At 38.1% G+C, this 23,361-nt stretch overlaps 1 protein-coding gene across 2 annotated transcripts; it reads right to left on the bottom strand.

Annotated features, from left to right (window-relative positions):
* Positions 1–5,230: 5,230 nt before the first annotated feature.
* LOC131793435 (partitioning defective 3 homolog) lies at positions 5,231–23,361 on the bottom strand. Of its 2 annotated transcripts, none has more exons than XM_059110852.2 (17): positions 23,193–23,361; positions 19,014–19,118; positions 13,760–14,431; positions 12,808–12,932; positions 11,914–12,006; positions 11,513–11,579; positions 11,334–11,392; positions 10,684–10,961; positions 10,199–10,338; positions 9,800–9,931; positions 9,048–9,573; positions 8,065–8,928; positions 7,553–7,675; positions 6,999–7,101; positions 6,763–6,827; positions 6,471–6,618; positions 5,231–6,202 (listed from the first exon to the last, which is right to left on the bottom strand). In XM_059110852.2, exons 1-17 carry the CDS (start codon positions 23,301–23,303, stop codon positions 5,905–5,907), a joined length of 3,909 nt encoding a protein of 1,302 aa, XP_058966835.2. In that variant the 5' UTR covers positions 23,304–23,361; the 3' UTR covers positions 5,231–5,904. The 2 variants fall into 2 exon arrangements, with proteins under 2 accessions (XP_058966835.2, XP_058966834.2); XM_059110851.2 differs by lacking the exon at positions 23,193–23,361 and adding an exon at positions 20,024–20,244.

The following is a 23,361-nucleotide window of genomic DNA, read 5'->3' as shown; positions in this document are numbered from 1 at the left end:
GTGTAATTTTTGTTTACAAGAATGAAACAATCTAAATTTAGCGTTAAGCCGTAAGGTCACCAAAGGAACCGAAGCATCATCTTTCCCTTTGCACGAAACCTGGAAAAAAAAATTCGCAAGTTGGAATCTCGACACCCAGGAAGCAAAGACAGGGTGGGGAGGGGGGGGGGGGGAGACAGGGAGCGTCCTCCAAGTGTTACCAACCTAATTTGCAACACACCCCTACACCGCATAGGCTCAAGATTTTTTTAACTGTTCTCGTCTGAAATGAATAGGTAAAGTTTTCTATATCTTTGAAAAAAAAGCCAAGATTTAAAAATACCAGATCTAATCATAGGTTACAACAGATTTCATCCGTCCTTAGGCCTTACCGTGAGTGGTACCCCTTACACACACCTTCCCCCCCCCCCCTTCCTCCTCCTCCTCCAGAAAACAATGAAGATACGTACAGACACCACAGAGTCCAAGATAAGGTGATTGGCAGAAATGGGTGTCGGACGGGAAACTTTTATCGATTGTGCTGATCTGTGATAACGTGGGAGGTCCCAAGAATGGTCACAGGAGACTTGAGGATTTCCTAAGTAGCTCAAACTGGACAATCCTTACGACATAAAATTATGAACTCGTCGATGGTTTACTGTCAATGTGATTTCTGCGGAAAGGTTCCTCCACAAATGAGTGCTATCACTGACAGCCTGGTGACTCAGTTAAAACTTACAACAACTCTGCCACACTTGAGCGCTAACAGCTTTGCGGACGCGCCATTCGCAACACCAATGCAAACAGATAAAGCGCGAGAAACAACCGAATTAAACGCCTCGTGGAAACCTCAGCATCAGAGACAACAAGAAAAACTGAATTTTGGGATTGAGACGATTCTGTATGGTTCTTCAAAATCAGGTAAAAGCTCTATGGTTTATCTTTAGAAAGAACAAAGGGCGACCTTTTTTCTTTACTACTATCAATTTCTAAGGTGCAAGCGCGCACTTAAAGCGAATTAACTTGTTTACTGGCAGATTTTCAGCGTTGTGTCATTTTGAAATCCCTACAGTTTGGTATCCTTACCTGAAAATTGTTAAAGCAACTACTAAGAGGTAAAATTTAGTTCTAAAGCAAAATAAAAGTTGTCTCCATCGAGTGTATAGTACAACTTCGAACCAGGATAGAATATCGAATCCAACCTTAGTGAAATGGAGATTGCAAATCGTGATTATTCAAAGCGGATTGTGGCTAACAGCTTAACGTATTTCAATTTAATTTGCCATAAAACCATTCATAACAATTTACAGACCAGACTCGCCGACTTCGACACCCACGATGCAAACTCAAAATGAACTGGAAATTGTCAAGCGCCACCAATCAACATGTCTTACTGCTCAAGGCGAAAAGCGGCTAACAAAAAGAAAATCTTGGTTTTTGGCGCATTACACAGCGGAAAGCTTAGAACTTAACGGCCTAGCCTATAACGTAATAAAGGAAGTCACGAAATATTTTTTTTACCGTCAAAAATAATAGACAGTGAGTTTTTCTATTCTTAGAGTTTTGCGCAAATCTGCGCGATGCTCTTTGACAGCCACATGTGTGTCCTTTTTTGATCTACAGAGTTCTCTTCTTCGGACAGTGAGTCGCTTTCGCTTCCGCCACGCTCACGATACTGATCAGTTTAAAACCAACCAAGCTGTTACTTCTCTGTTACACTACCGGCCACTATTTCCTTTACTTATTTAAAGCCGGAAAATATGTTAATTTGGAGAGTGATGGAGTGATTCCAACTTGAGTACAAGAGGTACCATATGTACAAGACGTAATGCTATCTTTTCTGAGAGCTTCGCCAGTATGTGACATATCCTGTGTCAAGTTACTCTCGGAAATAGCTGCGTTGCAGCAACTTGAAGGTCATTCCTCAGGCATTTTCACTTTCCAGTCTTTTTCTTGCTTAGGTGTGAAAAAAGGGAAATAGCAGAAATTTTCAAACATTGGGAAACCTACCTCGTCGTAACACTTCTTTATGTTAACTGCGCGCAGTTTTTAACGTTTTGCGTCTTCGTTCCGTGTAAGTAAGAAAACGTTTTGATGGCTGGTAAACAACGGAACATTCTTTATTTCCAATTCCATAGCCTCATGTAAGAAAAAAATCCAATAATCTACTTTTGTATTAAGTGCCTAGTTTACTTGATGTTCCAACGTTTTAACGCATTGTTCTCTCATTATCTTTGTTTGGATACATCAGTAAATGATTTAAATCAGTTTTAGATCGTGGTTTGATTACTTTCGTTTGCCTTTTTTTTTTTAAAACTTATGGTCTTAAAAGCTAGTATTACGAAAATTGACCCCTCTTGGAACTTACTACAACCGTAACTCCCATGATGTAGCTAGTAATTTACTTTGTAATTGCTTTCTTTTCCTTGTAAATCAGTATGGAGAGTCTTGTGTCATCGTGGAAGGATAACACCTCTCGTTTATTCATTTTGACCCTTACTACAGGTAACATATCGATATCATAAGAAGGCCTAAGGCGTGGTTACTCGACTTTACAGCACAAGAGGATATATTTTCTTGGTTCATAAAATAAGTGCAAAAATGCATGAATGAAAAGTAAGCTTAATTGATTTTACACTAAATTGGTACAAAATTCTGCCGTGACAAGAAACCGCCGTTAAATTGACGCGCGGGCTCATTCAATATCTGCAACCATTTCTCACTTTTTCTCCAACTGAAAGCAAAAAAGGGAAAAACAAAAACCAAAGACCGATGGTGGTCTTATTGATTGTGAGGGCATCTAGAGGTCGAAACATTTAGCAACTTGCTGTGACTCTGGAAAGACCTTCGACACTTTGCTGGTGCATCTTCACCTCACACTGGGTCTTGAACCGGTTTAAACCTCCGGTTAATCTTCTCCTTAGAATGTTGATCCGATGATACACAATTATATCATCATGAAAAAACTTAAAAACCCCTTATTTCTTTCCTCAAAACGTTTTTAAGCATTATTCATTTACACTGACTAAAAATGAATTTCATATGATTTAGAAAGAACCATAAATTATTCCTAAATTTCGTGAGATATCGGTTATTGAAACTCGTGATCTTTCACCTTTCGTTCAAGAGGCCATGGAAATAATCTTTGCTTAAAAAAATAGATCTCCTTTTGAATTTAAATCAATATACCTTGTTCATGTAAGTATTTGTTAAGAGTGACATTTGATAATAAGTTTAATTTTTGCACTCAAACAATCATAAACTGATCGTAAAGACAAATTGCCTACTTTTCTAATAACAATTATTGTACAGGCAAGTCAGAAATAGTTTTCGTTTAGCAATAAGATCACAGAGGTCGCGCGCCAGTTGTAGACGTAAAAGAGAGAGAATGAAAAATATTTGCGTAAGTAGTGTGAGGTCGTAACCCCACCCCATTTTAGCAGATTAGCACCTGGGCAAGCCGTGGTTTTCCTGTTTTGTTACGCCAAAAAGCCTGTCTTGTGATCACTAATTCACCGGATGTGCACACTTAAGTAGATATTAAGATCCTTTAAATCTTCCGATCGAATTGCTATTCAATACATTGGTTTTAGGAAGGAACTTCAACAGATAATGATCGTTTTCGTTATTTTTCCAGACCTCTTAAACACCCGCCCAAATGTTACCTTCACCACTCCCCTCAGTGTGACAAGGCAAACGCATTCCCCATCCTGGTCCCGTCCGGTTTTCTCCGACCACCAACGAAAAACGTTGGAGGACCGCTTCCAGCGTCAACACTATTTGAATAAACGGGAGAGGTACTACTTATCGCTGTATCTTGGGCTTACGGAGCATCAGATAAAGGTTTGGTTCCAAAATAGACGAGTCAAGTGGAGACATTCGCAGGAAGGGAAAAAAGATCGAAATGCAAAATTGCACCGAGCCAAGAAAACTGCAGAGAAAAACTAATGGCTACGGAGAAGACGTGCAAGGGAAAAATTTACTTTCCGGTTGTGTTGGATTGATGCAAAAAGAAAAAAGAGGCATCGACTTGATTTCGCTTAACCCTTTAACCTTTAACCCCTGAGAGTGATAAACATCTAATTTCTCCCAATAGTGTCACTCCTAAGGTCATTAGATTTAAGTTAATGATCGCAAGGCCAAGAAGGTCTTGATTACGAGGCAACTTCTCCTTGTAAGTGTAGAGAAGAGAATGGAGAACTTCCAAACTGATGTTAGGGTGTAAAGGGTTAAGATGTGATTCAAGAGATTCGCCGTATGTGTAGTGTGAGTAGGCTCTCATTCGCGTGGGACGTTACAAGCTGTGAAGATGCAAGCCGAGACTGGAGAGGTGATATCTGCGAGGGACTGCAAACAGACGTGTATGTGTGATATTATTTGGTTTTGAATTTTCTTACGCAAACACCCAATTTACAGATTATCTCGGGGTGTAGGGGGGAATTTCAGCTGCTCGCACGTAGAATGCCGCCTTCCCGGGTTTGTTTTGCTTTGAAAATGTCACTTCTTTAGTAAAGAAGTGTTTATGTACAGTCACTTGTTGTTGTTTTGGAAAAATAATGCTGTAATCACGCACTCATGATTAATAGTCGCACGTGTAAACTATCCTTTAGAGTTTCCTTTAGTTAGAGAATGAAATCTCCAATAAAAGTGGATGATAGGAATTTTCTATTTGACACTGTTCTAGTTGAATTTCGTTTTCAAAAAACCGTGGGCAAACAAAACAAATTTATTGATCAAGGGTGGGAAATGATATCAAAAATAAAAGGAAAAGCAGCTGTACACAGGTAAAAAAATAAATACCCTCGGACCCTGCTGAAATTATTCTGGACGAAACTTCAAATGTCAATCGAAACATAGGAAAAGCTCACAAGCAGGAAGCCAATGGAATTTCTCAAGTAAATAAATGCAAACTCCCTCGGGAGCGGGAAACGTGAGCAATTATGTCACGATTGGTTTAGGGTCTGTATCACATTGGTCGAGAAGGAGGAGCGAGTTTTGTGGACCAATCACAGAGCGTAGGAAGAAACACCCAGCACAAACCCATCGGCATTGGAGAAGGAGAAGAGGAGTCCTTAGGTTTGCCCCAGTTTCCTCACAGTTAGTTTCACCCCCCGTTATTTCTTACTGACAATGTTACAGTTTTCTTTGCAGCAAGAAGGAATTTTACCAGAATCAACCATCGATAACATAAACTAATAACTAAATTAAAAAATATAATATTTTAGAAAACATGACAACAAACAGTTATAAAACGGGTTTTTTATACTAGTATATATCTCGATCTCAGATTACCAACAACTTTAGCTATAAACCGCGACTTACAAACCATTCTAAATATTTCGGATAAACGGAATCACAAAAAGTTACTCATTATGAGGTGATCTATTTACAAGACAGGTATAGATATGCTTTTGTAATTTTACAAAACGTCAGGCAAAATATTTGAATATGTGTTTCAGATTCTTCAAAAATAATAGGTTTTTTTTTTTTAGAAATAAATCTATCAATAGAATGCGATAAATTCTTGGTTAATATACCTCCTGGTATAAAATAGCTATCAAAGATTTCTCACATTTTTTTCCTTGAAAATTTTCGCTATGCAACTGTAAACTCGGTAAGGATTTGACAACATCATCAATTCAAGTTGCCATACAAAGAGAAATAACTCAGTTTTGTTTTCCAACGTTCGCGAAGCGTTTGACGGTCTTGAAGGCTTGTTAACCCATTACCTCCCTGACGTGATTAACGTGTAACTTCTCCCTATAATATTCATACATTATCGTGCAAACAGGTAATGAGAATACTTAAACTCATCAGGTACAAGATATTACTTTGATTGAACAACAAATTCTCGTCACCAATTTACAAGGAAATGTGTAACAGCTAAAGGGGAGAATTAACAATCAGATCTTAGGAGTTAAAGGGTTAAACTCTAGTGGGCGCAGTAACTGTAACTCTTCCAACTTTCATCACCTGAGGTGGAGGAGGGGGGGGAGGGCGTCTTTGTTCAGCCTCCTTTTCTCTCGCTTCCCGTTTTTTTCGTCCTCGAGTCGGCAGCGTGCTAGCGCGTTCTGACGATTTGTCCTGACCGTAATGATTGACAAGTTGTCTGTATCGCTGCTCGGCGGGAAAGTCAATGAGTGCTTCTTTATTATAAGTGTGTTTAAACGCTGGACCATCATATTCCGATAGATTGTAGTCACCTCGCTTGTTTTTTCCGATCCTAAAAGAGTTGATGAAAGATTATTACACACATTGAAACCAAACCGTGAGTGAATCGTTAATCAAAGTTTAAATTACTTCCTCATAATCTGAGGTTTTAAACCTGTGATTAAGCGTTTTCTTTGTTTATTTTTTGGTAATTTTTTATTTGTTCCTTCGTACGTTTGTTTCCGTGGTCTTCCAAAGAAAAGAGTACGAGTGATAGAAGGTGTTAGCTCTGTAGTTACATAAGGAGTTACATGAAACAAAAATAATGAATGAACACTCACTTAAACACAGAACTGATTCCTTTGTAGAAGGGCTTTTTTGCACCAAGCTTCTGTTGTACTGCTGTGAAATCAGCATTGCTCCTCATCGTTATGGGTACTTCTTGCTCGTCCGAAGGACTAAACCTTGCGTGACCATTCTGAAAGTCACCTGTAACGCAATAAACCAGTTCATTCAGAACAGTAAGAAAATAGTCCATAAACTAACCGTATCATGACTTTATTCTGTTGAGGAACATCCACATTTCGGAAAATTTAAATGCAGTAATATGGTAAAAACAATGTCACAGCTGACCTGGATAAGATCGGTTCGCATTTTCCACTGCGCTTGTGAAACTCAAGTTATCGTTACTTTTGGCCCTGGAAATGAAGAAGAAGCCCTTGTCAGTAATAATTTCCTTCTTGCTGTAAACTACATGCAACAAAAGAGAAAGAAAATCTTCAATTTCCTTGATCTGCTCCTAAGCACTATGACAAAACACTAATTCTGCCGTAATATGCTGTTTTAGTTTCTTAAATTTGACTGCTTACTTTTTCTCCTTGGCTTTTGTAAGTCCCACAAGTTTCAATTGTCCAGTCGAGCGACTTTTTGTCATTCTACCATAAGGAGAAGGTCGTTTTTCCTCTTTAGATTCTGCCAAAGGCGAGAGACAAGCAATTAATTAATTAACTTTCTTGCAAACGAGATTTATTGTGACATGAAAAACACCTGCTACTTGAAAGAGACTAAAACTTTCAGTTAGGTACGGTATAAAAACACATTAAGACAATGAAATGTCGAGAAGGAACAAGGACGGCTACTGATGGGGAAGATAAAAAAGGATTGTAAATAGAAAAACAATCAGAACGTACGAATAGTTAAAGCCCTTTTTGAACCCATTGATTTCCAGTAAGGCAACTACAGACAATTTTAAGTGGTTTTCACGGGTTTTACGGCGTAAAATCCAAGGAAACCATTTGAAATTGAGGACAGTCTTCCGTTTGTTATAAGAGATGAATAAAAAATTTTAGATCTGGATATCGAGCTTACTTTAAAGGCTCCGGTTGTTGTACTCTTATATCATAGTGCACCTACAACGCCTCACCTTCCTCCAATTGATGTCGTAGCTGCTCATCATCTGAGTCAGCCCTTCTGAGAGGTTGGCGTGTAACTGTCAGTCCAGGTTTTTCCTCGTCGATTTCACCATCCTCTGACGGAGACGAATACTCTACAAATAAAACCAGAAACAACCAAAGAGTTAAAATAAAACTGGCGACAGAAATCAACCTCAAATCAACAAGGAAACAAAAGCCACACGAAAACAGCGATCAAATAAATATAAGTGAGAATAAATTTACGAGCTCTCGTTCAATTAATGCTCGCTCAAGCTCTGCTAAGTTGATCAGTTTAAAGCCACTTTTGGCCAAATTTAGTACCAAACAAGGTCAATTGACCCGGAAAACCATCAACTAGCATCTAATTTTAACCTTCAATAAATCTTCCTTAATTTATTTCTCTACTCTTGTGACCGGTTTTCTGGATAACGTATTGATATTGCAGGAAGGAAGTACTTGTTCATGATTAGTAGTGGTGAAAAGATGATTGACATCTACCGACCTTCATTCCTGTCTTGTTCTCGTTTCACAAAGAATTCTGATTGCCTTGCATCCAGGGTTGCTCGGCCTCGTTTTTCCGACATTGACGTCCGCCCAAAGCCGTCCCTTTGAAACGGGTTTTCCTCGGTGGAGAAGGGACTGGGAGGAGCAATGATGGAGCTCTCCGCATTCTCTTCCGTCAACGATTTCCGCTGTTCTCTCGGCGTCGCATGCTCCGAGCTGACTGACGCGTGTGGGGACCTACCAAGGCGGGCCACAGCTTGATCATAAGAAGGAGGGCATTCCTGGGAGGGTGACTGGTTCGAAAACTGCGAGGGCGGAGATGGGGGTTTGGAATTGGTGCCTTCCTCTTGAGGTCTCTCAGCATCTGGCATTTTGAGCCTTAGCTTAAGCCTTGCTTGTAAATTGTAATTATTATTCGCAGAAGGATCTACCTCTGAGTCCCATCTCGGCGGGGGCTGAGGAGCAAGTGGTTTAACAGGTGCCTGTGAGGGACTAGAAGGTTTTTCGTCGGTGCTTTCGAGAGGCGGTGTTGGTATGGCAATGGTACTGATGGGCCTTCCTGTGAGTACATTTGCTCCACTTTCGATGCCATTTTCAGATCGACCATCCATCGGCGTTGACGTTCTTGTCGGAGAACTGGTAGCAAGGGGTGGCACTCGATCATTTGCCATTGCTAAAGGACTAGGGCGATGGACTGGGCGTTGCCTGAAGGGGCTATAAAATGGAGAACCAGGTGTTTGGCTCTTGTTGACAGCCACACAGTACGAGTCATTTCGGTGAACTGCGTTTCTCGCTCGAATCGGGCTCAGATTCCTGCTGACCATTGATTCATTAAATTGGTCCTCCTGACTACTTGGAAGTCCTACGTTTGATGACGAAAAGTAAAATAATGCAATTATCACTTAAAATCTTTACAACTCTAAACTTTGAAGACTTAACCGCAACTAGGAGGCAATACAACCAATAGAGGGCTTCACTTACGTTCCTTTTTGAGAGAACCACCATCTGTCTCGGAAGTGCGTGATTGTGATCCCCCGATGAGTCTTTCTTCGGAGCTCGCCTCAATGGGCCTCTCTTGATCAGGCGCATTGAGCCTCTCCAGGGATTTACTATGAAATAACTCCCCAGGAGGTGGTGGAGCCTCTTCTTGTTCGCGCGCGATTGTCACATCAATGAAGGCTTGATTAGGTCTTGTGGACTGCATAGCGATTCTTAGCGTATCCATAGCGGACTGGTTTGTTAACCCGACTAGCGATTTACCATTTACACGGAGAAGTTGATCGTTTGGGCAAAGACGACCATCTTTTGCTGCAGCGCCGCCAGGAATGATGGACTTGACGAAAATTCCCTTGTCCTGAGGACTGTCTCGACCTTCCACAGTTGTACCGCGTGATTTGCCTTTAACACTCACCCCTAGGCCTGCCGCGCCAGATACGTCCAAAGCAATTTTGAACGTAAGAACTTGGAGACCGTCCTCTCTAAAATGACTCATACTGTCTTCATTTACCTTCGGGGGAAAAGAGAAAAAAGAGCGGTTTCAAAACTCATCCGCTTAACGCTTTGAGCGTTTTTGTCAGCAAAACTGAGCGAAAACCCAAAGAGTAAATATCCCTGACCAGAAAACCATTGTGAAACAAAAGCGGATTTTACATGAAGAAACAATTCGTTATTGACACTGATTAAAATTTACTTGTGAGAAGTAAATTATCATTGGAGTGTTTCTGTGTAATCACCTCTATCGCAGGAGCTCTGGGTGACTGGACCGTTTCCTCCCGTTGAACCAGAATCTTTACCAGACCCTTGGTGCTTCGTAAAACGTTCACGGCCTCCGCTTGGCTTTTGCCGAACATTTTCTGTCCGTTTACCTGTAAAAAGATACATACAACATGAAAAATATTTAAAGGTGGAAACGGATTTGTGTCCTGTTCCCTGTGCCTTTCGATTAATATTCCTGAAACCGAAGCCAATCAGAACCAAGTAAAAATTCATAAGAAGCCAATCACAGTAAAAAAAAAAACTAATTTTCCCGAGACCTACAGCGCAAGAAAGAGCCTAGTCGCGACTGGTTTAAGCTGTACACCTGATTGATTGTTTATGACGGCGGTGTGGGTTTTCGGAACGAATTCAGTTACCTCCACTATTTGATCTCCTGCTCTCAACTGTCCGTCCTCGATAGCGGCACCCTTCGGAAGGATGCTCTTCACGAATATTGGCGTGTTCCCTCCGGCCGGATTGTCGCGTGAAGTGATGCTGAATCCAAGACCATCAGTGCCTGACCAAAAAAAATTTGGGCTTAAGTTTGTATACCTACTGATTTGCATTGCTACTCTCCTTCGGGACAGTCTATCGCAAGTTACTTCCAGCATTTTTAATTCGTTTCCCTGAAAAAATTGCTATTATTTATGCATTAGTTTGAAGATAGGCACTACAGGAATTTCATCATCCTGCCAAAAAAGGGGGCACAATGACCCGAATAAGGTTACCCCACGTTTTTCAGTAGCAGGCGAGTGCGTGTACAACTCTGAAAATAGTCGACCATGTTACAGAAAGTTACAATTGGTCTCTCTTTTCGACAGCGAAGTTTCCAAGCTTTGCGCCAAGTTACCCAAAAAATTACCTTTCATAAGTTCAATGAGGATCCTTTTATTCACTTTCTTGAAGCTGTTATCAGGAATCGAAGGCGAACTGATCATTGACTGAGGTGTAAGAGGAAGGATCCCTCTCTGTGTTTGATCTTGTTCTTGTGATTCGTTATTTTCTGCCATGGGCTGGGCGTGTACGACTTCATCTTCATGTGGTGTGTCACTCTTCTGTCCCGGGACGAATGAATGAGTACGAGATACTCCAAGGTTTACGACTGATGCCTTTATTGCTTCCGCAAAAAGTTCTTCCGCTCTAAAATGAAAAAAATTTCGGTTGTCTACTGAACACTTAAAGCTTACTCTAACAAAGTTAAAATTGCAAAACCAGCTTTCTTTTACTTCCAGTATATAAACATTCTCTTCACTTCTAAACCTCAAGTTTTTAACAAGGCCCTTACTCTCTAAAGAGCCCCTTCTCGCCTCCTTCCCACTTTCCCTGGAAAAACTCGAGATCGACTTGAAATTGGAAACTACCCTGCAATGCCATGTCATCCTTGAAATGCGCTGCAAAATTGATTTTACCGTACAACTTGCATTTGGCCTTGTAGACCCGTAAAATTACAGTGTATAAATTACATATCAATTTCCCACAGCTTCAAGACGAAGTATCTTTTGTTTCACTTACCTTTTATTTGGTACGTCCATCAGGCTCAAACCATTCACCTCGACAATTCGATCTGCTATCTGCGGAGACATAAGTTCTCTTAAGCAATTTTTCCATTTAAAAAGAAACCTTGGCCAAGACAACACATCCGAAAAAAAAGGAAAAAAAAAACTTGATCAAATTGATCAGTATTAACTTACTTCTAATCTCCCATCTCTCGCTGCACACCCACTGGGTGAAATGTCTCGAACGATGAGCCCAAGTTCCCTGCCATTGAGAAATGGATTCAAATATTGTTGAAAATAATGCTGGTGTTTAGGTGCTGTTATGTATCCAGACTCAGGGCGAGATATCGAACATGTGACCACACATACCCCAAAGGTCTATTTTCGAAGCTGCAACCAACCCAACACACCCAACAAAGAATTTTATCATGATGGTTCGTTGGTATCCATAAGGGCTCTTTAGTGGGAAGGGTGCTGTGAGAGCAAAATGTTAAAAGTATTGCACCCGAACAAAACTGAGTGAACGTAGCCAAGATAATTGGTATCCCCTCTACATACAAAACAAAACGATACAAGTTAATTCAACATAAATTTACCTGCTATCTGCTGTTCTATATCCTGTCACCGTAAATCCTAAGGGTTCCTGTGGATCTGCACGATTCAACTCAATCATAATCATATCAGGTTCCCTGTAATAAATATTTGAAGTAGAAAATATTTGGATTGGTGCTATCAGAGAAAAACAAAGCACAGTTTACTTGATAGGCTTCTTGCAGTTAATTTTGTGTTCCAGTTTCATTTAATTTTATGAAGCACCTGCCTTTACAATGTGTTGATTAGTGCAGTAATAAATTCAATTGGACCAATTATTATTTCAGATCATTTGAATTATTTTTAGTATGAACCTTGTACTAAAAAAAAAAAAAAGACCTCAATAATAAAATAAGAAATAAATTTAAGAGGCCATTTCTGAGCTTCCCAAAGCCCAATGTCAAAATCTAAGGGAAGTAAAACATTTTGATATTAATTTTTTTAATCTCTCACTTGCAAATAAATGTCATTTTCCCACCAGAGGTTTAGGCACTTGGCCTATAGTATAGGTGACTATTTTTTATATGCAGTTTACAGTAATTCAATGAGTTAACAACAAAGAGCATCAGTCCCCTTGCATATGCTTTGAGCATGAACTTTCAGTGTTTTTTGGAGTGCCAGCTCATCCTCCAGGTAGTTTTCCCCACCCCTTCCCTCCCTCTTTCTACTGTTTATTCAGTGTCACAGGTGCCTGTTTCCCTTTCCTGTGTGGGGGCTCATGGCTGGGTTGCCAGGACTTGTCCACCATGGGAGCAGTCTCCATTAAGGAGCTGGCTGCCAATGGTGGAAGCTCCTGGTTGTCTCAGGCACCCAATCTTCACTTGGCAATGCAGTTGTTGACTAGGAAATGGCCTAATGCAATGACTATTAAAAGGCAGAAGCAAAAGACATTCCCTTACCCACTACTATGAGAGCTTTGAGATCGCTGATCATCGTCATACTTCAGAGCAAAGTCAGGTTCAATAGAGCTTGGTTCTGATGGAGACGTCACTGTACTCACTGGCTCACTTCGGTTTGCATTATGCTATGAAATCGTGCATTTCACAATTACGAACAGTGTAAATGAAGTTTGAGCATTGTTTCAAGAAAACCAACAGATTATACATTGATTACAGTGACAATATTTCCACTAACAGATATACAGTTAAGTTAAGTCTGCAGAGGAGACAGAGTTATAAGAGCCTATTAAAATCTCTGGAGCAAGGAGAAACAAAGGTTATTTGTATATATTAAAAGAGTGGATAGAGTTGAAGGTGTGCTCTGATTGGCTACTCAAACTCTGAATACTCTTTGCCATTCACCTCAGAGCTACTCACACAAGATTTGCGCCCAAAAAATTTGTAATCATTGCTGAAATAAATAAGATAAACTCATCTTTTTGTGCCACGTTATCTCACTGTTTCTTAGTATAAACTAAAACAACTATTTACCTCAGTGGCTAGCAGTAAATATTACCTCACTGATTTGCAGCTTGCTGAATATCCACCACTAGCCACCTCCACTTTAGTGAACAGTTGTTAATTATTGCAAGGGTTTATGAAGTCATATGTTATACCCCACCATTCTGTCAGGTTTCCTTAACAGTTAACAGGTGCTAGTTTTGCTCCTTGACCACTTACAAGACTTCTGAGTCACCTGCACACTTCATTATATTAACTATTTCACTAATTCTGCAATATAAAACATGTTTGTTGTAAAACAGTTTATTGTTGGCCAAAATTCTATTTTCCTTTACCTTTTGGAACAGTAATTAGCAAACTTAAGCTCCAAACAAAGGAAAATTATAACCAAAAACAACCTTGCACCACAAAAGATCAAATATTAGTATTAAAAGTAAAATGCCTCTCTCACCACAAACATTCTCTCCTCCTGTAGCTCAGCCCATCTGTCCAATATTGGGCTATCCACAAACATAGATTTCCGAGTTGAATTACGACCCAGTGAAAATGTTTCTTCTTCTATATCACTATGTTCATTATCAGCATGGTCAGAACTTGTTGATGAGAAACGTCTTATGTCATGGTTTGCATGACCATTATGACCATTATGACCATTATGCACAGCTTGGTTAACAGGCCTCCCAACTGCAACAAAGGTCATTTCACCTGTCCTGTAAATTGTAGGTTTGACAACTACACTCTCAATTGTTTCAGACTTTGATGAGTCTGAACTTATTCGAAATCTGTCATCATGTGAGGATATTCCAGAATCCTCTGAAGGGATAGATTCAATGTAAGAAATCCTACTGTTGTTCTTGGTGCTGTTTCTAACTGGTTTAGGTGGTACAGGAGGTGGGGGGCTTTTCACTGCCCTTGGTTCAGTCTTAATTTCACCATTTGCATTTGGTTCTGTTGGAGCAAATTGTTTTAAGGGTGGTTCTTCTATGTATTTTGGAGGTTCATCCTCATGCAGTGACAAGTCAGGACTTGCTGTTCCTATAGACGATGCACTTGTTCCATAGCTGCCATTTTGTGCTGGCCGATGAAGAAATTGAGAAGAACCTTCTTGAAAAACGGCGAGTAACTGCAAAACAAATCAAAGCATTGTACTATGTGGGTAAATAGTTATTAATTGGATGGGTTGTGTTCAATTCAGGTTCAATTCCTAGACCTGGTGTCACATGTGGATTGAGCTAGTTTTTGGTTCTTATTCCTACTCAGAGGGTTTTTCTCTGAGTTCTCCTGTTTCCTTCCCTCCACAAAAACCAACATTCTAGAGCCTAATTTGACCTGGAAACAGTGGACAAGAAGAGCTACCTCGTGCAATGTCCACTGCCAAATTCCATTTATTATCATCATTTATTTCCATGTATTTTAACCATTTAGCTCCCATGAGTGACCAACACAGAATTTCTCCTTACAATATCAATACAATATCAAGCAGACAAATGAGAGAATAAAGAAAAATATCAGTTAAGGGATTATAAGTGGATCCAATATCAAATTTTCCAAACTAACATCACAAGAACAGTATAACAGACAGTTAGGAAAATTACAAATGAGATTTTGAAGTTAATGGGTTATGATCAAGTAATTGAATGAGCAAGATGTTACAAGATGAAGTCGACTCAAAATGTACAATTGGCTAAAAAACCAAATATTCTAACTAGCTTTGAACCAGCAATTTGCTAAACCAATTTTTAACTCATGCTATTGCAAACAAACCATTAAAAATGCAGGACTACTCTTAAGGTCAAAACTGAGTAAAGATCAACAATAATTTCCCACTTTATATACATTTTATCAAAATAAAAGGGAGAAAATTATAAAACCTATAACATGTATTTTAATTACTAATAACAATTGCTGTAAGCTTTGCAGTGATTAAATAACAATGCAAATTTTCATTTTTAAGTATCCTACCCATCAAAAGTTTTTTTTTTTAAATTTTTGATTAATGTCTCCAACAATCCCCTCAGGCTAAATACTTTGACAATAAAAGACAGGTTTTGAATTTTTACATTCTTTCTAATGGCATTCTAGCCAGAAAAGCAACCATATTGAAATATGCTATGACCATCTTGAGAGTATGAAATTGATTTGACATCAGAAATGTCAACAAAAAGTAAAAACAATTAACTTTAAAAAGGTTTTCCAAAAGCCCATTCTGTCAAGCCATATAAGGAAGTTTTAAGACTAATTTCTGTTTATTTTACTCCAGGAGTTGTGTATGCTGCAGTTAAAACAATATGGAATAAAGTGACATCTTTGTAATGTTTTTATCCAATAAGTACTCGTCAAGAAAAAGAATTCTGGCACTTCTATCAACAATATTTTGCATAACAATCTTGCTGAGATATTATTGGCAAACACTATAGGAATAGTTTGCAAACAATTAAATGACAATTTGACTTAACTGTCAAGAAATAAAATTAGAAAAATTTCTGGAATGAAGCAATCAATGTCTTCTGTTAGAGCTGTCTAGCAATAGAAAGGGTCATTTTTTTTAATTAAGAATTTTCACTTACTTTAATAGATGAAAGCTAAAAGACGTGAAAACAAAAATACACTTCCATAGAACTTGCCAATATTAATTAAAAAATTGGATAAAATCACTTAATCCATTCAAGCAACATCACCTCAGACACAGCAGTAAAGTTCCACAAATATAGTCATCAACAACCTCAGTTTATAATAAAACATTACACCATTCATTGACTTGCACATTATATAATTTTAGCCATCAACACACACACATATCAAGGTTATTTCAACAACCATCTATTATATTCATCATTTCACATAGCCTATATTTTTTTTGCAGTTTCCAATGAATTACTCATGAAATAAAACAGCATGGGTCCCAAAATAAAAAAAAAATCATGTTCAATTATCAAGCTCACTGTTAATCATATTAAAGTCAGAACCCTTTGATCAAAGTTCAGCAACAGCTGAAAAAGTGAAAAAAAAGACAGGTTGGTCTATCTATGTATCTACAATGGTTGAACAAACACACACATGTTGTTTTATGTGAATTTGGATCATGCCACTTATTAATACCTGAAAGGAGAATCTCAGCCAAAACAATTAATCTTTTGTAAAAGCTTTTAAACAATACCCCAACAAAGAAGCCATCATTTTTGGAGAAACCAGTATTTCAATCCTGTGAACATATTCATACACAGCTGTTAGTTATATACAACACCAAATACTGAAAACTAGTCTGCCACAAAATGGATAGTTAGGAGTGGAAGCTAAGAAAGACAAATTAATGAGCTCACAAGCTGTACAAAGACACTATTGTACTGTCTAAGTGGACTTTGTTGTCTGTTGTACAAGTAGTTAGCCTTCAGGATCAAAGAATCATGACTTTCCAAAGGTCACTTCCCGTATCTCTTCAACTGTAACATCATTCAGTATCATAAAAAAACTAGGGATAATGCTGGTCTGTCTCAGGTTTTTTAAGACAAGCAAGTGATTGGACATCATAGTAAGTCTTTCTTGAGATTCTTCGTTGAAAGTTCAAAACAACTATACACAAAGTATATTATGAGCAAGTAAGTTTGAATCAACACCACTGGTCAAAAACTCTTTACAAGAATTTCTGCGGTGCAATTTTTCCATCCAGTCAATCACTTGCAATGAGAAGCCAGAGGTGCCCAAGTTAACTTATTTTGTTTAGTGACACTCCAATAACACAGAGTAACTCAAATACTCAATTAGAGGGAACCCTTCATGCAGTAAGACTAACCACAAGGCTGGAAGAAAAACTGCCAGAGCTTGCCCCAAATTAACATCCTTCCATACAACTAAGTTTTTTAAGTAAATACCTAACTAGCACTTATGATTCGATAAAAACCTTACACAGATACACTTCAGGAGTTAACTTATCCTTAGAGATAGCATAAGATATTAGGTTGCACTGGGATTAAAAAATATTAACCTGCTTCTAGTTACACAACCCTGACACATACACAAACAGGTTGGTATTGTTAGACATGTACACAACACACTTCCACTCTAGAATTTTAAGCTACAGTTGGTGACCCATTTATAAGTAGAATCAGTAACCTGTATTGTACCATTGAAAAAGGTGAAAAGTGTCATGAAAGGAAACTCTACACATGGTGAACAAAAAAGCTTGTTATGGACTTTGATCCGGGTATGCAAGGATTATGGCATAATAACATTTGTAACATTTGTATATTAAAATCCGCAGAAAAGAAAAAAAACAACACCACCAACGATAATCATGTAAATAGTAAGATCAGTAAGCTTCAGATATGCACAGCATTGTTACTCTGTTCTGTCACAGATATAATACTCCTTAGCCAAATTATGACATCAATGTAGACACGAATCCTAATGGGACTTAGATGGCTAACTTCTACAGTCTTCCTGATTAAGCTCTTAAATTTCCATCTCTTGCCAGCCTAAGAGGTGTTTAAGACAACTAGGTCCTATATTTACTGAATACTGATCACTTATGGAAACAACCTTTGCCATATAACAAGTGAATTTGGGACTATAAAAATCATAATGGCAAATTTAACCCTTCTTTATAACGACAACAAAGATCTTGTCACATCAACCCTTAAATGGACTGCTGTAGAAGAAGTGGTCCATTCATAGTCTCAGTTTCAGAGGTCAACATTAAAACAATAAGTACCCTTTAATTGAATGCCTGAATCAATTGTCATGTCTGAAATACTGGCACAAAACTCTCAAAGGGCAGACACAATACTCTTAATTTTTTCATGAACAGTCTGTTGGATTTTCTTCATTATGAGCCAATACTCTGTAATTAAGTCTGTAATTAAGTCTCCCAGAAGCTACGTAAGTATTCAGTAGTTTTAAAACATTGCAGCATTCAAGGCCCAACTCAATTTAGCAGGCACAAACTGACAGTGAAAGTTGCATCATTCTGTCTAAGCAATTGAAATACAAAAACCTTGGAATGTGTGTATGTGTAAAATCTTCAAGTCAAGGTGATAAATAATAAAATATTTGAAACTGAGAAATGCAGATGAGAATAACATTATCAACAAAGAAAACATATGTTGAAATTAGCAGAAATTGGTTCTCAAAATCACGGATTTTTCTCACAAAATACAATGCATGCACACAAATTTTACTTGTAATGACAAGCACATTTCACAATTCATAATGAGGAACAAAATTATCCGGATCAATTCATTACAGAAGGAAGCAAAGTAAAAACCACAAGTAAATCTGTCCTGAACAAGGGACATTTTTAAATTTGTTACAATGATTCATGAATAAATTGTCTGGAAAAGAGACAAAATTTTTCACACGACTCAACAGGAGGTTTTCATATTTGAAATTCAGTAAACAAACAAAAATACTGATCTTCTTACGAAATTGATTTGAAATTTCCTAAATTACCTCAACAGATTAACTTCCGATGTGGAATTGGACAGGATAAAAACAACAGTTCTAGTTTTGATAGGAAAAAATTCTGCTACTAGAGTTGTAAAGCGTGTCACGCTATCAAATAAAGTGATCATTTCAGCGTAATAAATTTCAATAACACAGGACGCAATCGGAATTTATAAATGTGTAATTTTAAATTTAATCTAAGCGAGTAATACCTTATAAAAACATTACGATAGACATGAAATCGGAGAAGGAAAGGATAATAGTACCTTATCTTTGTCGTCGACCACATCACTGAGTATATCGTCAGGATCGAGAATAGCACGATCATCGCTGGTCTCAAGAAAATGCACTTGAACGTGCTCATCTGCAGGCTGCAAATAAAGCAAATATAAATGAGTATTTGGTTAAAAAGATCGCACTGCACAATTGCTGCCTCAAAAAAAGCAATTTTATCGCTGAAAATCTAGTCAACGTAACCTTGAACATTAGTCATACCCTTAAAGAAAACTAGTGTTAAGTTGTAAATTGTGTTTGAGTTTAACCTCCCTGACCAAAGCCGGGCACAAGAGCTACATTTAAAACCAACACTTAGAATAAAGGAAAGCAGAAAATTTGTTAGATAAATAAGCTCTCATTGTTAGGTTTAAGAGAAATTACACCGCAATATATCGATTGTGGATTTACTAGAAGCGAAGATATAATAAATCGATATGCTATGCTGCAAACAATGTAGAACCCTTTAGGCGACGAAGTTTTCCGGCAAAGCGAAAAATCAAGAATATTTGAAGCCTTTTACCGGAATCTGTAGTTTATTTAATGTTGCCATCAAACGATGAAAATCTAATATTTAGAAACCGACCTGAGGCAATTAAATCTCATTTGCTAGTTCGATACAAACCTCTAAACTCACAGCTTGGCTAAATTTGGTAGGACTTCAATCGAACGCTCCATCGACCGTGCGCCGGAAATCGGACTTATACAAGTTATTCGAGAGAGTGCGACCAAACTGAACCAAAAGACATTAGCATTCGTGGGTTAAGAAATTTAGTTTGTATACAATTCAAACCCAGAGAAAAAACAAACGCACGAAGCTGTGGTACTCAAAAATGAGATTCTAATAGACCCTTAGGCAATTCGCATCCGAATTACCCAAGTAATAATCGTGACTCGGTCTCTATCGAAAGTTGACAAGGGCGAGACAGTTGAGAACGGAATTTAAGCAACAGCAATGCTTAACTGTCGAGAGAGACACTTTATAAACAGACCGTATACTTGCCTTGTTTGTAGCTTTGCGATACCTCGAAACCGCTCGTTCTATAAGCTCAGTGACAGTAAGTTCGCCATTCCCGCACGGAACGATGACACGCACAGCATCAAAACACACCGTAACCTTCATGTTTTCGGCGCCAAATTAAATCCAAATCCTTCGCCGTACAACGGTGTATTGCCACACAACGAAAGAATCATTCCTCAACGATAAAGATACCAATTCGAATCATTCTGTTATGAAACTATGAATAAATTTGAGTGGATTTTGTGGTTACGACCTCCCACGTGACTCAAACCACCAATCAAGAAGCGCTATTATGTGCGCCATTAAATTTTGGTCACGTGCGACTTAGTAGGGAGGTGTGGGAGTCATAATGACATGATGTCATTCTGCGAAATAACTTTCGTTTGCATGGGTCGCTAAGAGATATTTAAAACTCTCAAGAACAAATTCATTAAAGAACTGACATTAAGAGAGAGTATGTTCGAGATTTTTTCTATGTTATGAGTAAAACCGTCATCCCTAAAATAAATCGTATGAAATTGAAAGAATTTTGAACAAGCATGACGATGACCGATCATTCTTCGATTCAGATGTGACGCGAGTTTACGTGCCCATCTTTTAACTCTCTTTGTCTTAATCTCATAATACGCATTTTGATTTTTATAATTATTGATGGACGTTTTATTAGTCTGACATGGACTGTGACATCATCTAGCAGTTAACAAATTTATTTACGCAATTCCATTCGAATACATCACACGAATCGCTCGGTTCCTTATTTGTGTGGAAAAAATGGAAAGGGAAGTGTCTAAAATTGTCCCATCATTTTTAGCATCAGGAATAGCATACAAATCAAAAACCGCTGTAAATAACCAATGAGGCAGACTTCTTCCGTCAAAATGAACAAAAATACCGGATGATTGTATTAGAGAAAAAATTTCAACTTCACAAACAACAATAAACTTAAAAAAAAAAAAAAAGAACTATATAAAATTTTGCTAATCAGTTGATGTATCTAAGTGTGAATTACAGCCAGCACTCTACAACTTATGCAAGTGTAGCTGAATAATTACGAGAAAATTGAACATATAGAGCTTTGCAAAATCTTTTTAGTATATTTATTACATTGCTTTTGTATCTTCTCCAGTACTTCACTTTCTGTTTTTGGAAGTTCTCCATCACCGATTATAACGTAACAAAAAAATCAGAGGCCACCGTAATGGTTTACACCAACGCATCTTCATTAGCAACTTGAGGTTTCTAATGCGATAGCGCAAGAAAGTAACTGTTATAGATCAGCTTAGCAACTGTTTAGGACCTGGTACCAAGATAAAGGTAAATAATCTGGATGAGTTACATCCCTTTCCCCCCCCTCCCCCCCCCCAAATCTGGCCGGCGATTGAGCAATAATCCGAAGTACAAACCCATCGTAGTTTCATACGAAACCTCTTTGATCTATGACTCTAGAATAATCTAACTCTCTCTTTTTCTAACATAAAATTTAGTTCGACTGGATGCTGATAAAACTTATTTATGTATGATTAATTTCATTCAAGGTCATCCAATGAGGGCAACCTTTTTATTAATAATCCTTCTACAGTTTTCCGGATTATTGCGTAATGTCACCAAATTAATACTTTGATGTAGCGCTTCAGCCTCGCTTCCGCTCAAACTGAAACCAACACAAAGCTTCTTATCCGGATAGGAAGTGTTAGTCAAGTCTGTTAAAATGTTTACGCCACTCGAACAATAAGCTATTCTTCATCTTAATCAATAAATTGTTTCGTTCCTCGAATTCCTTTTAGAACAACAACAATTTTGCAGGGGCAAATAAATCAGCTGACAAATCCATTGGCTATCATTCAATGCAAATGATCGGCAACTGAAACGACATCGAAACGATCCGACAGCTGAGGTTTAAAATCCGGCTTCGAAAAATGTCTCATAATTTTGTGAACAGATTGAAGTTTACCTTTTGCACATAGCATCTACTGACCCTCATTTCAAATCACTTTAACAGAAGCTTCTAGCGACGCAATTTGCATAGCATTCGTTTGTGTCGTCATCATTTTCATTCAATAATTCATTAATCCATCTGTTTTAATAGCAATTACTTCGTTGGGTTGTTCGTTAATTTCTTAACTTTTTGAATATTCAACAAATAAACTCTTTAAACTCTTTTTATGATAATTGACTTATTTCTCGATTCATTTCTCACTAGGGAAGGGAAAGGAGATTTGTTTTACAGCCTTCATTTGTACCTAATCGAGGATAATGAGCAACAGCAAGGTGCCTGTTGTCATGTGTATACTGTTCCACAATTCTCGACTAGACAGGCTGATCGATCAACGAGTGTCACAAAGCGGCTTTATTTTTTCTAAGTTGGAACAGAAAAACCCTCAGCCGTCTCGAATGAAGCCTTTCTCTGCATTCTACCCATCCGTCCCTGACAAAAGTGTTTTTTCTAGTTTTCTTTCTTCCCTTTTTTGAATATAGACGTATATTTTTTTTTCAACGTTTGTCACGCACGTTTCTAACCCCAGTAACTGTCTATCGATATTCAAGTTTGATACTGACAGTGTTAATTTCCTTGTTCCGCAAAGGCACATTCAGTTCAAGACTGGTCTGAACAGAGTTTGACAACAATAAAACAATTACAATATCTGCGGTTAGATCACCTGATTGTTATGATTATTCTATTTTACCCTAAAGAAAGAGAATTTTATGGAAAAAAAAGATAAGAGAGAACTTGCTTTCTCAAATGTTCATCTTATAGCAGAAATCATTTCTGGCCAATAATTTCCGAGAAGCCATTTGCGTTTTTTCATTTCCTGGTTTTTTTATCGCTCGTAAGTGAAACATTTCCTTTCGACGTTTTCTGTTGACAGTCCTAACGGGTAATAGATTTTTTCAGAGCAGCCATTTTGATTCGTAATTTGTACATCGCAGTTTGATCTGTGAAGAAAGCTTCTTGGTTGAGCAAGAAATTACTGGCAGGAGTTTTGAGATTTGATCAATGTAATCGATAGTAATAATAACATTATGTTTTAGTAAAGTTGAGGATAGAGCACGGCATCGATGCATACGAATATTAAGTATCGCATTCGATAATTTGATCATCAGCCCGCTCAATGGCATAAAACACTTGTCTCTGTTTACGAAAAAAACTGACCTCCATTTCCAAAATTGTTGGTTCTCTCCGTTGGTAACAGGCTTGGATACGCAGTGCTTTCTGTTTGAAGGAGAGAAAATCTGTCTGATAAGTCTTCAGTCGCTCGGCCATTGAGTCGTAATTCACATTTGTCAGCTTTATCCAACCTTTGTGCCACTTCAATGCGCTT

Source organism: Pocillopora verrucosa, chromosome 10 (assembly GCF_036669915.1).
Source record: "Pocillopora verrucosa isolate sample1 chromosome 10, ASM3666991v2, whole genome shotgun sequence".
Classification (NCBI taxonomy): Eukaryota; Metazoa; Cnidaria; class Anthozoa; order Scleractinia; family Pocilloporidae; genus Pocillopora; species Pocillopora verrucosa.
This window is presented reverse-complemented; position numbering and strand designations above follow the sequence as displayed.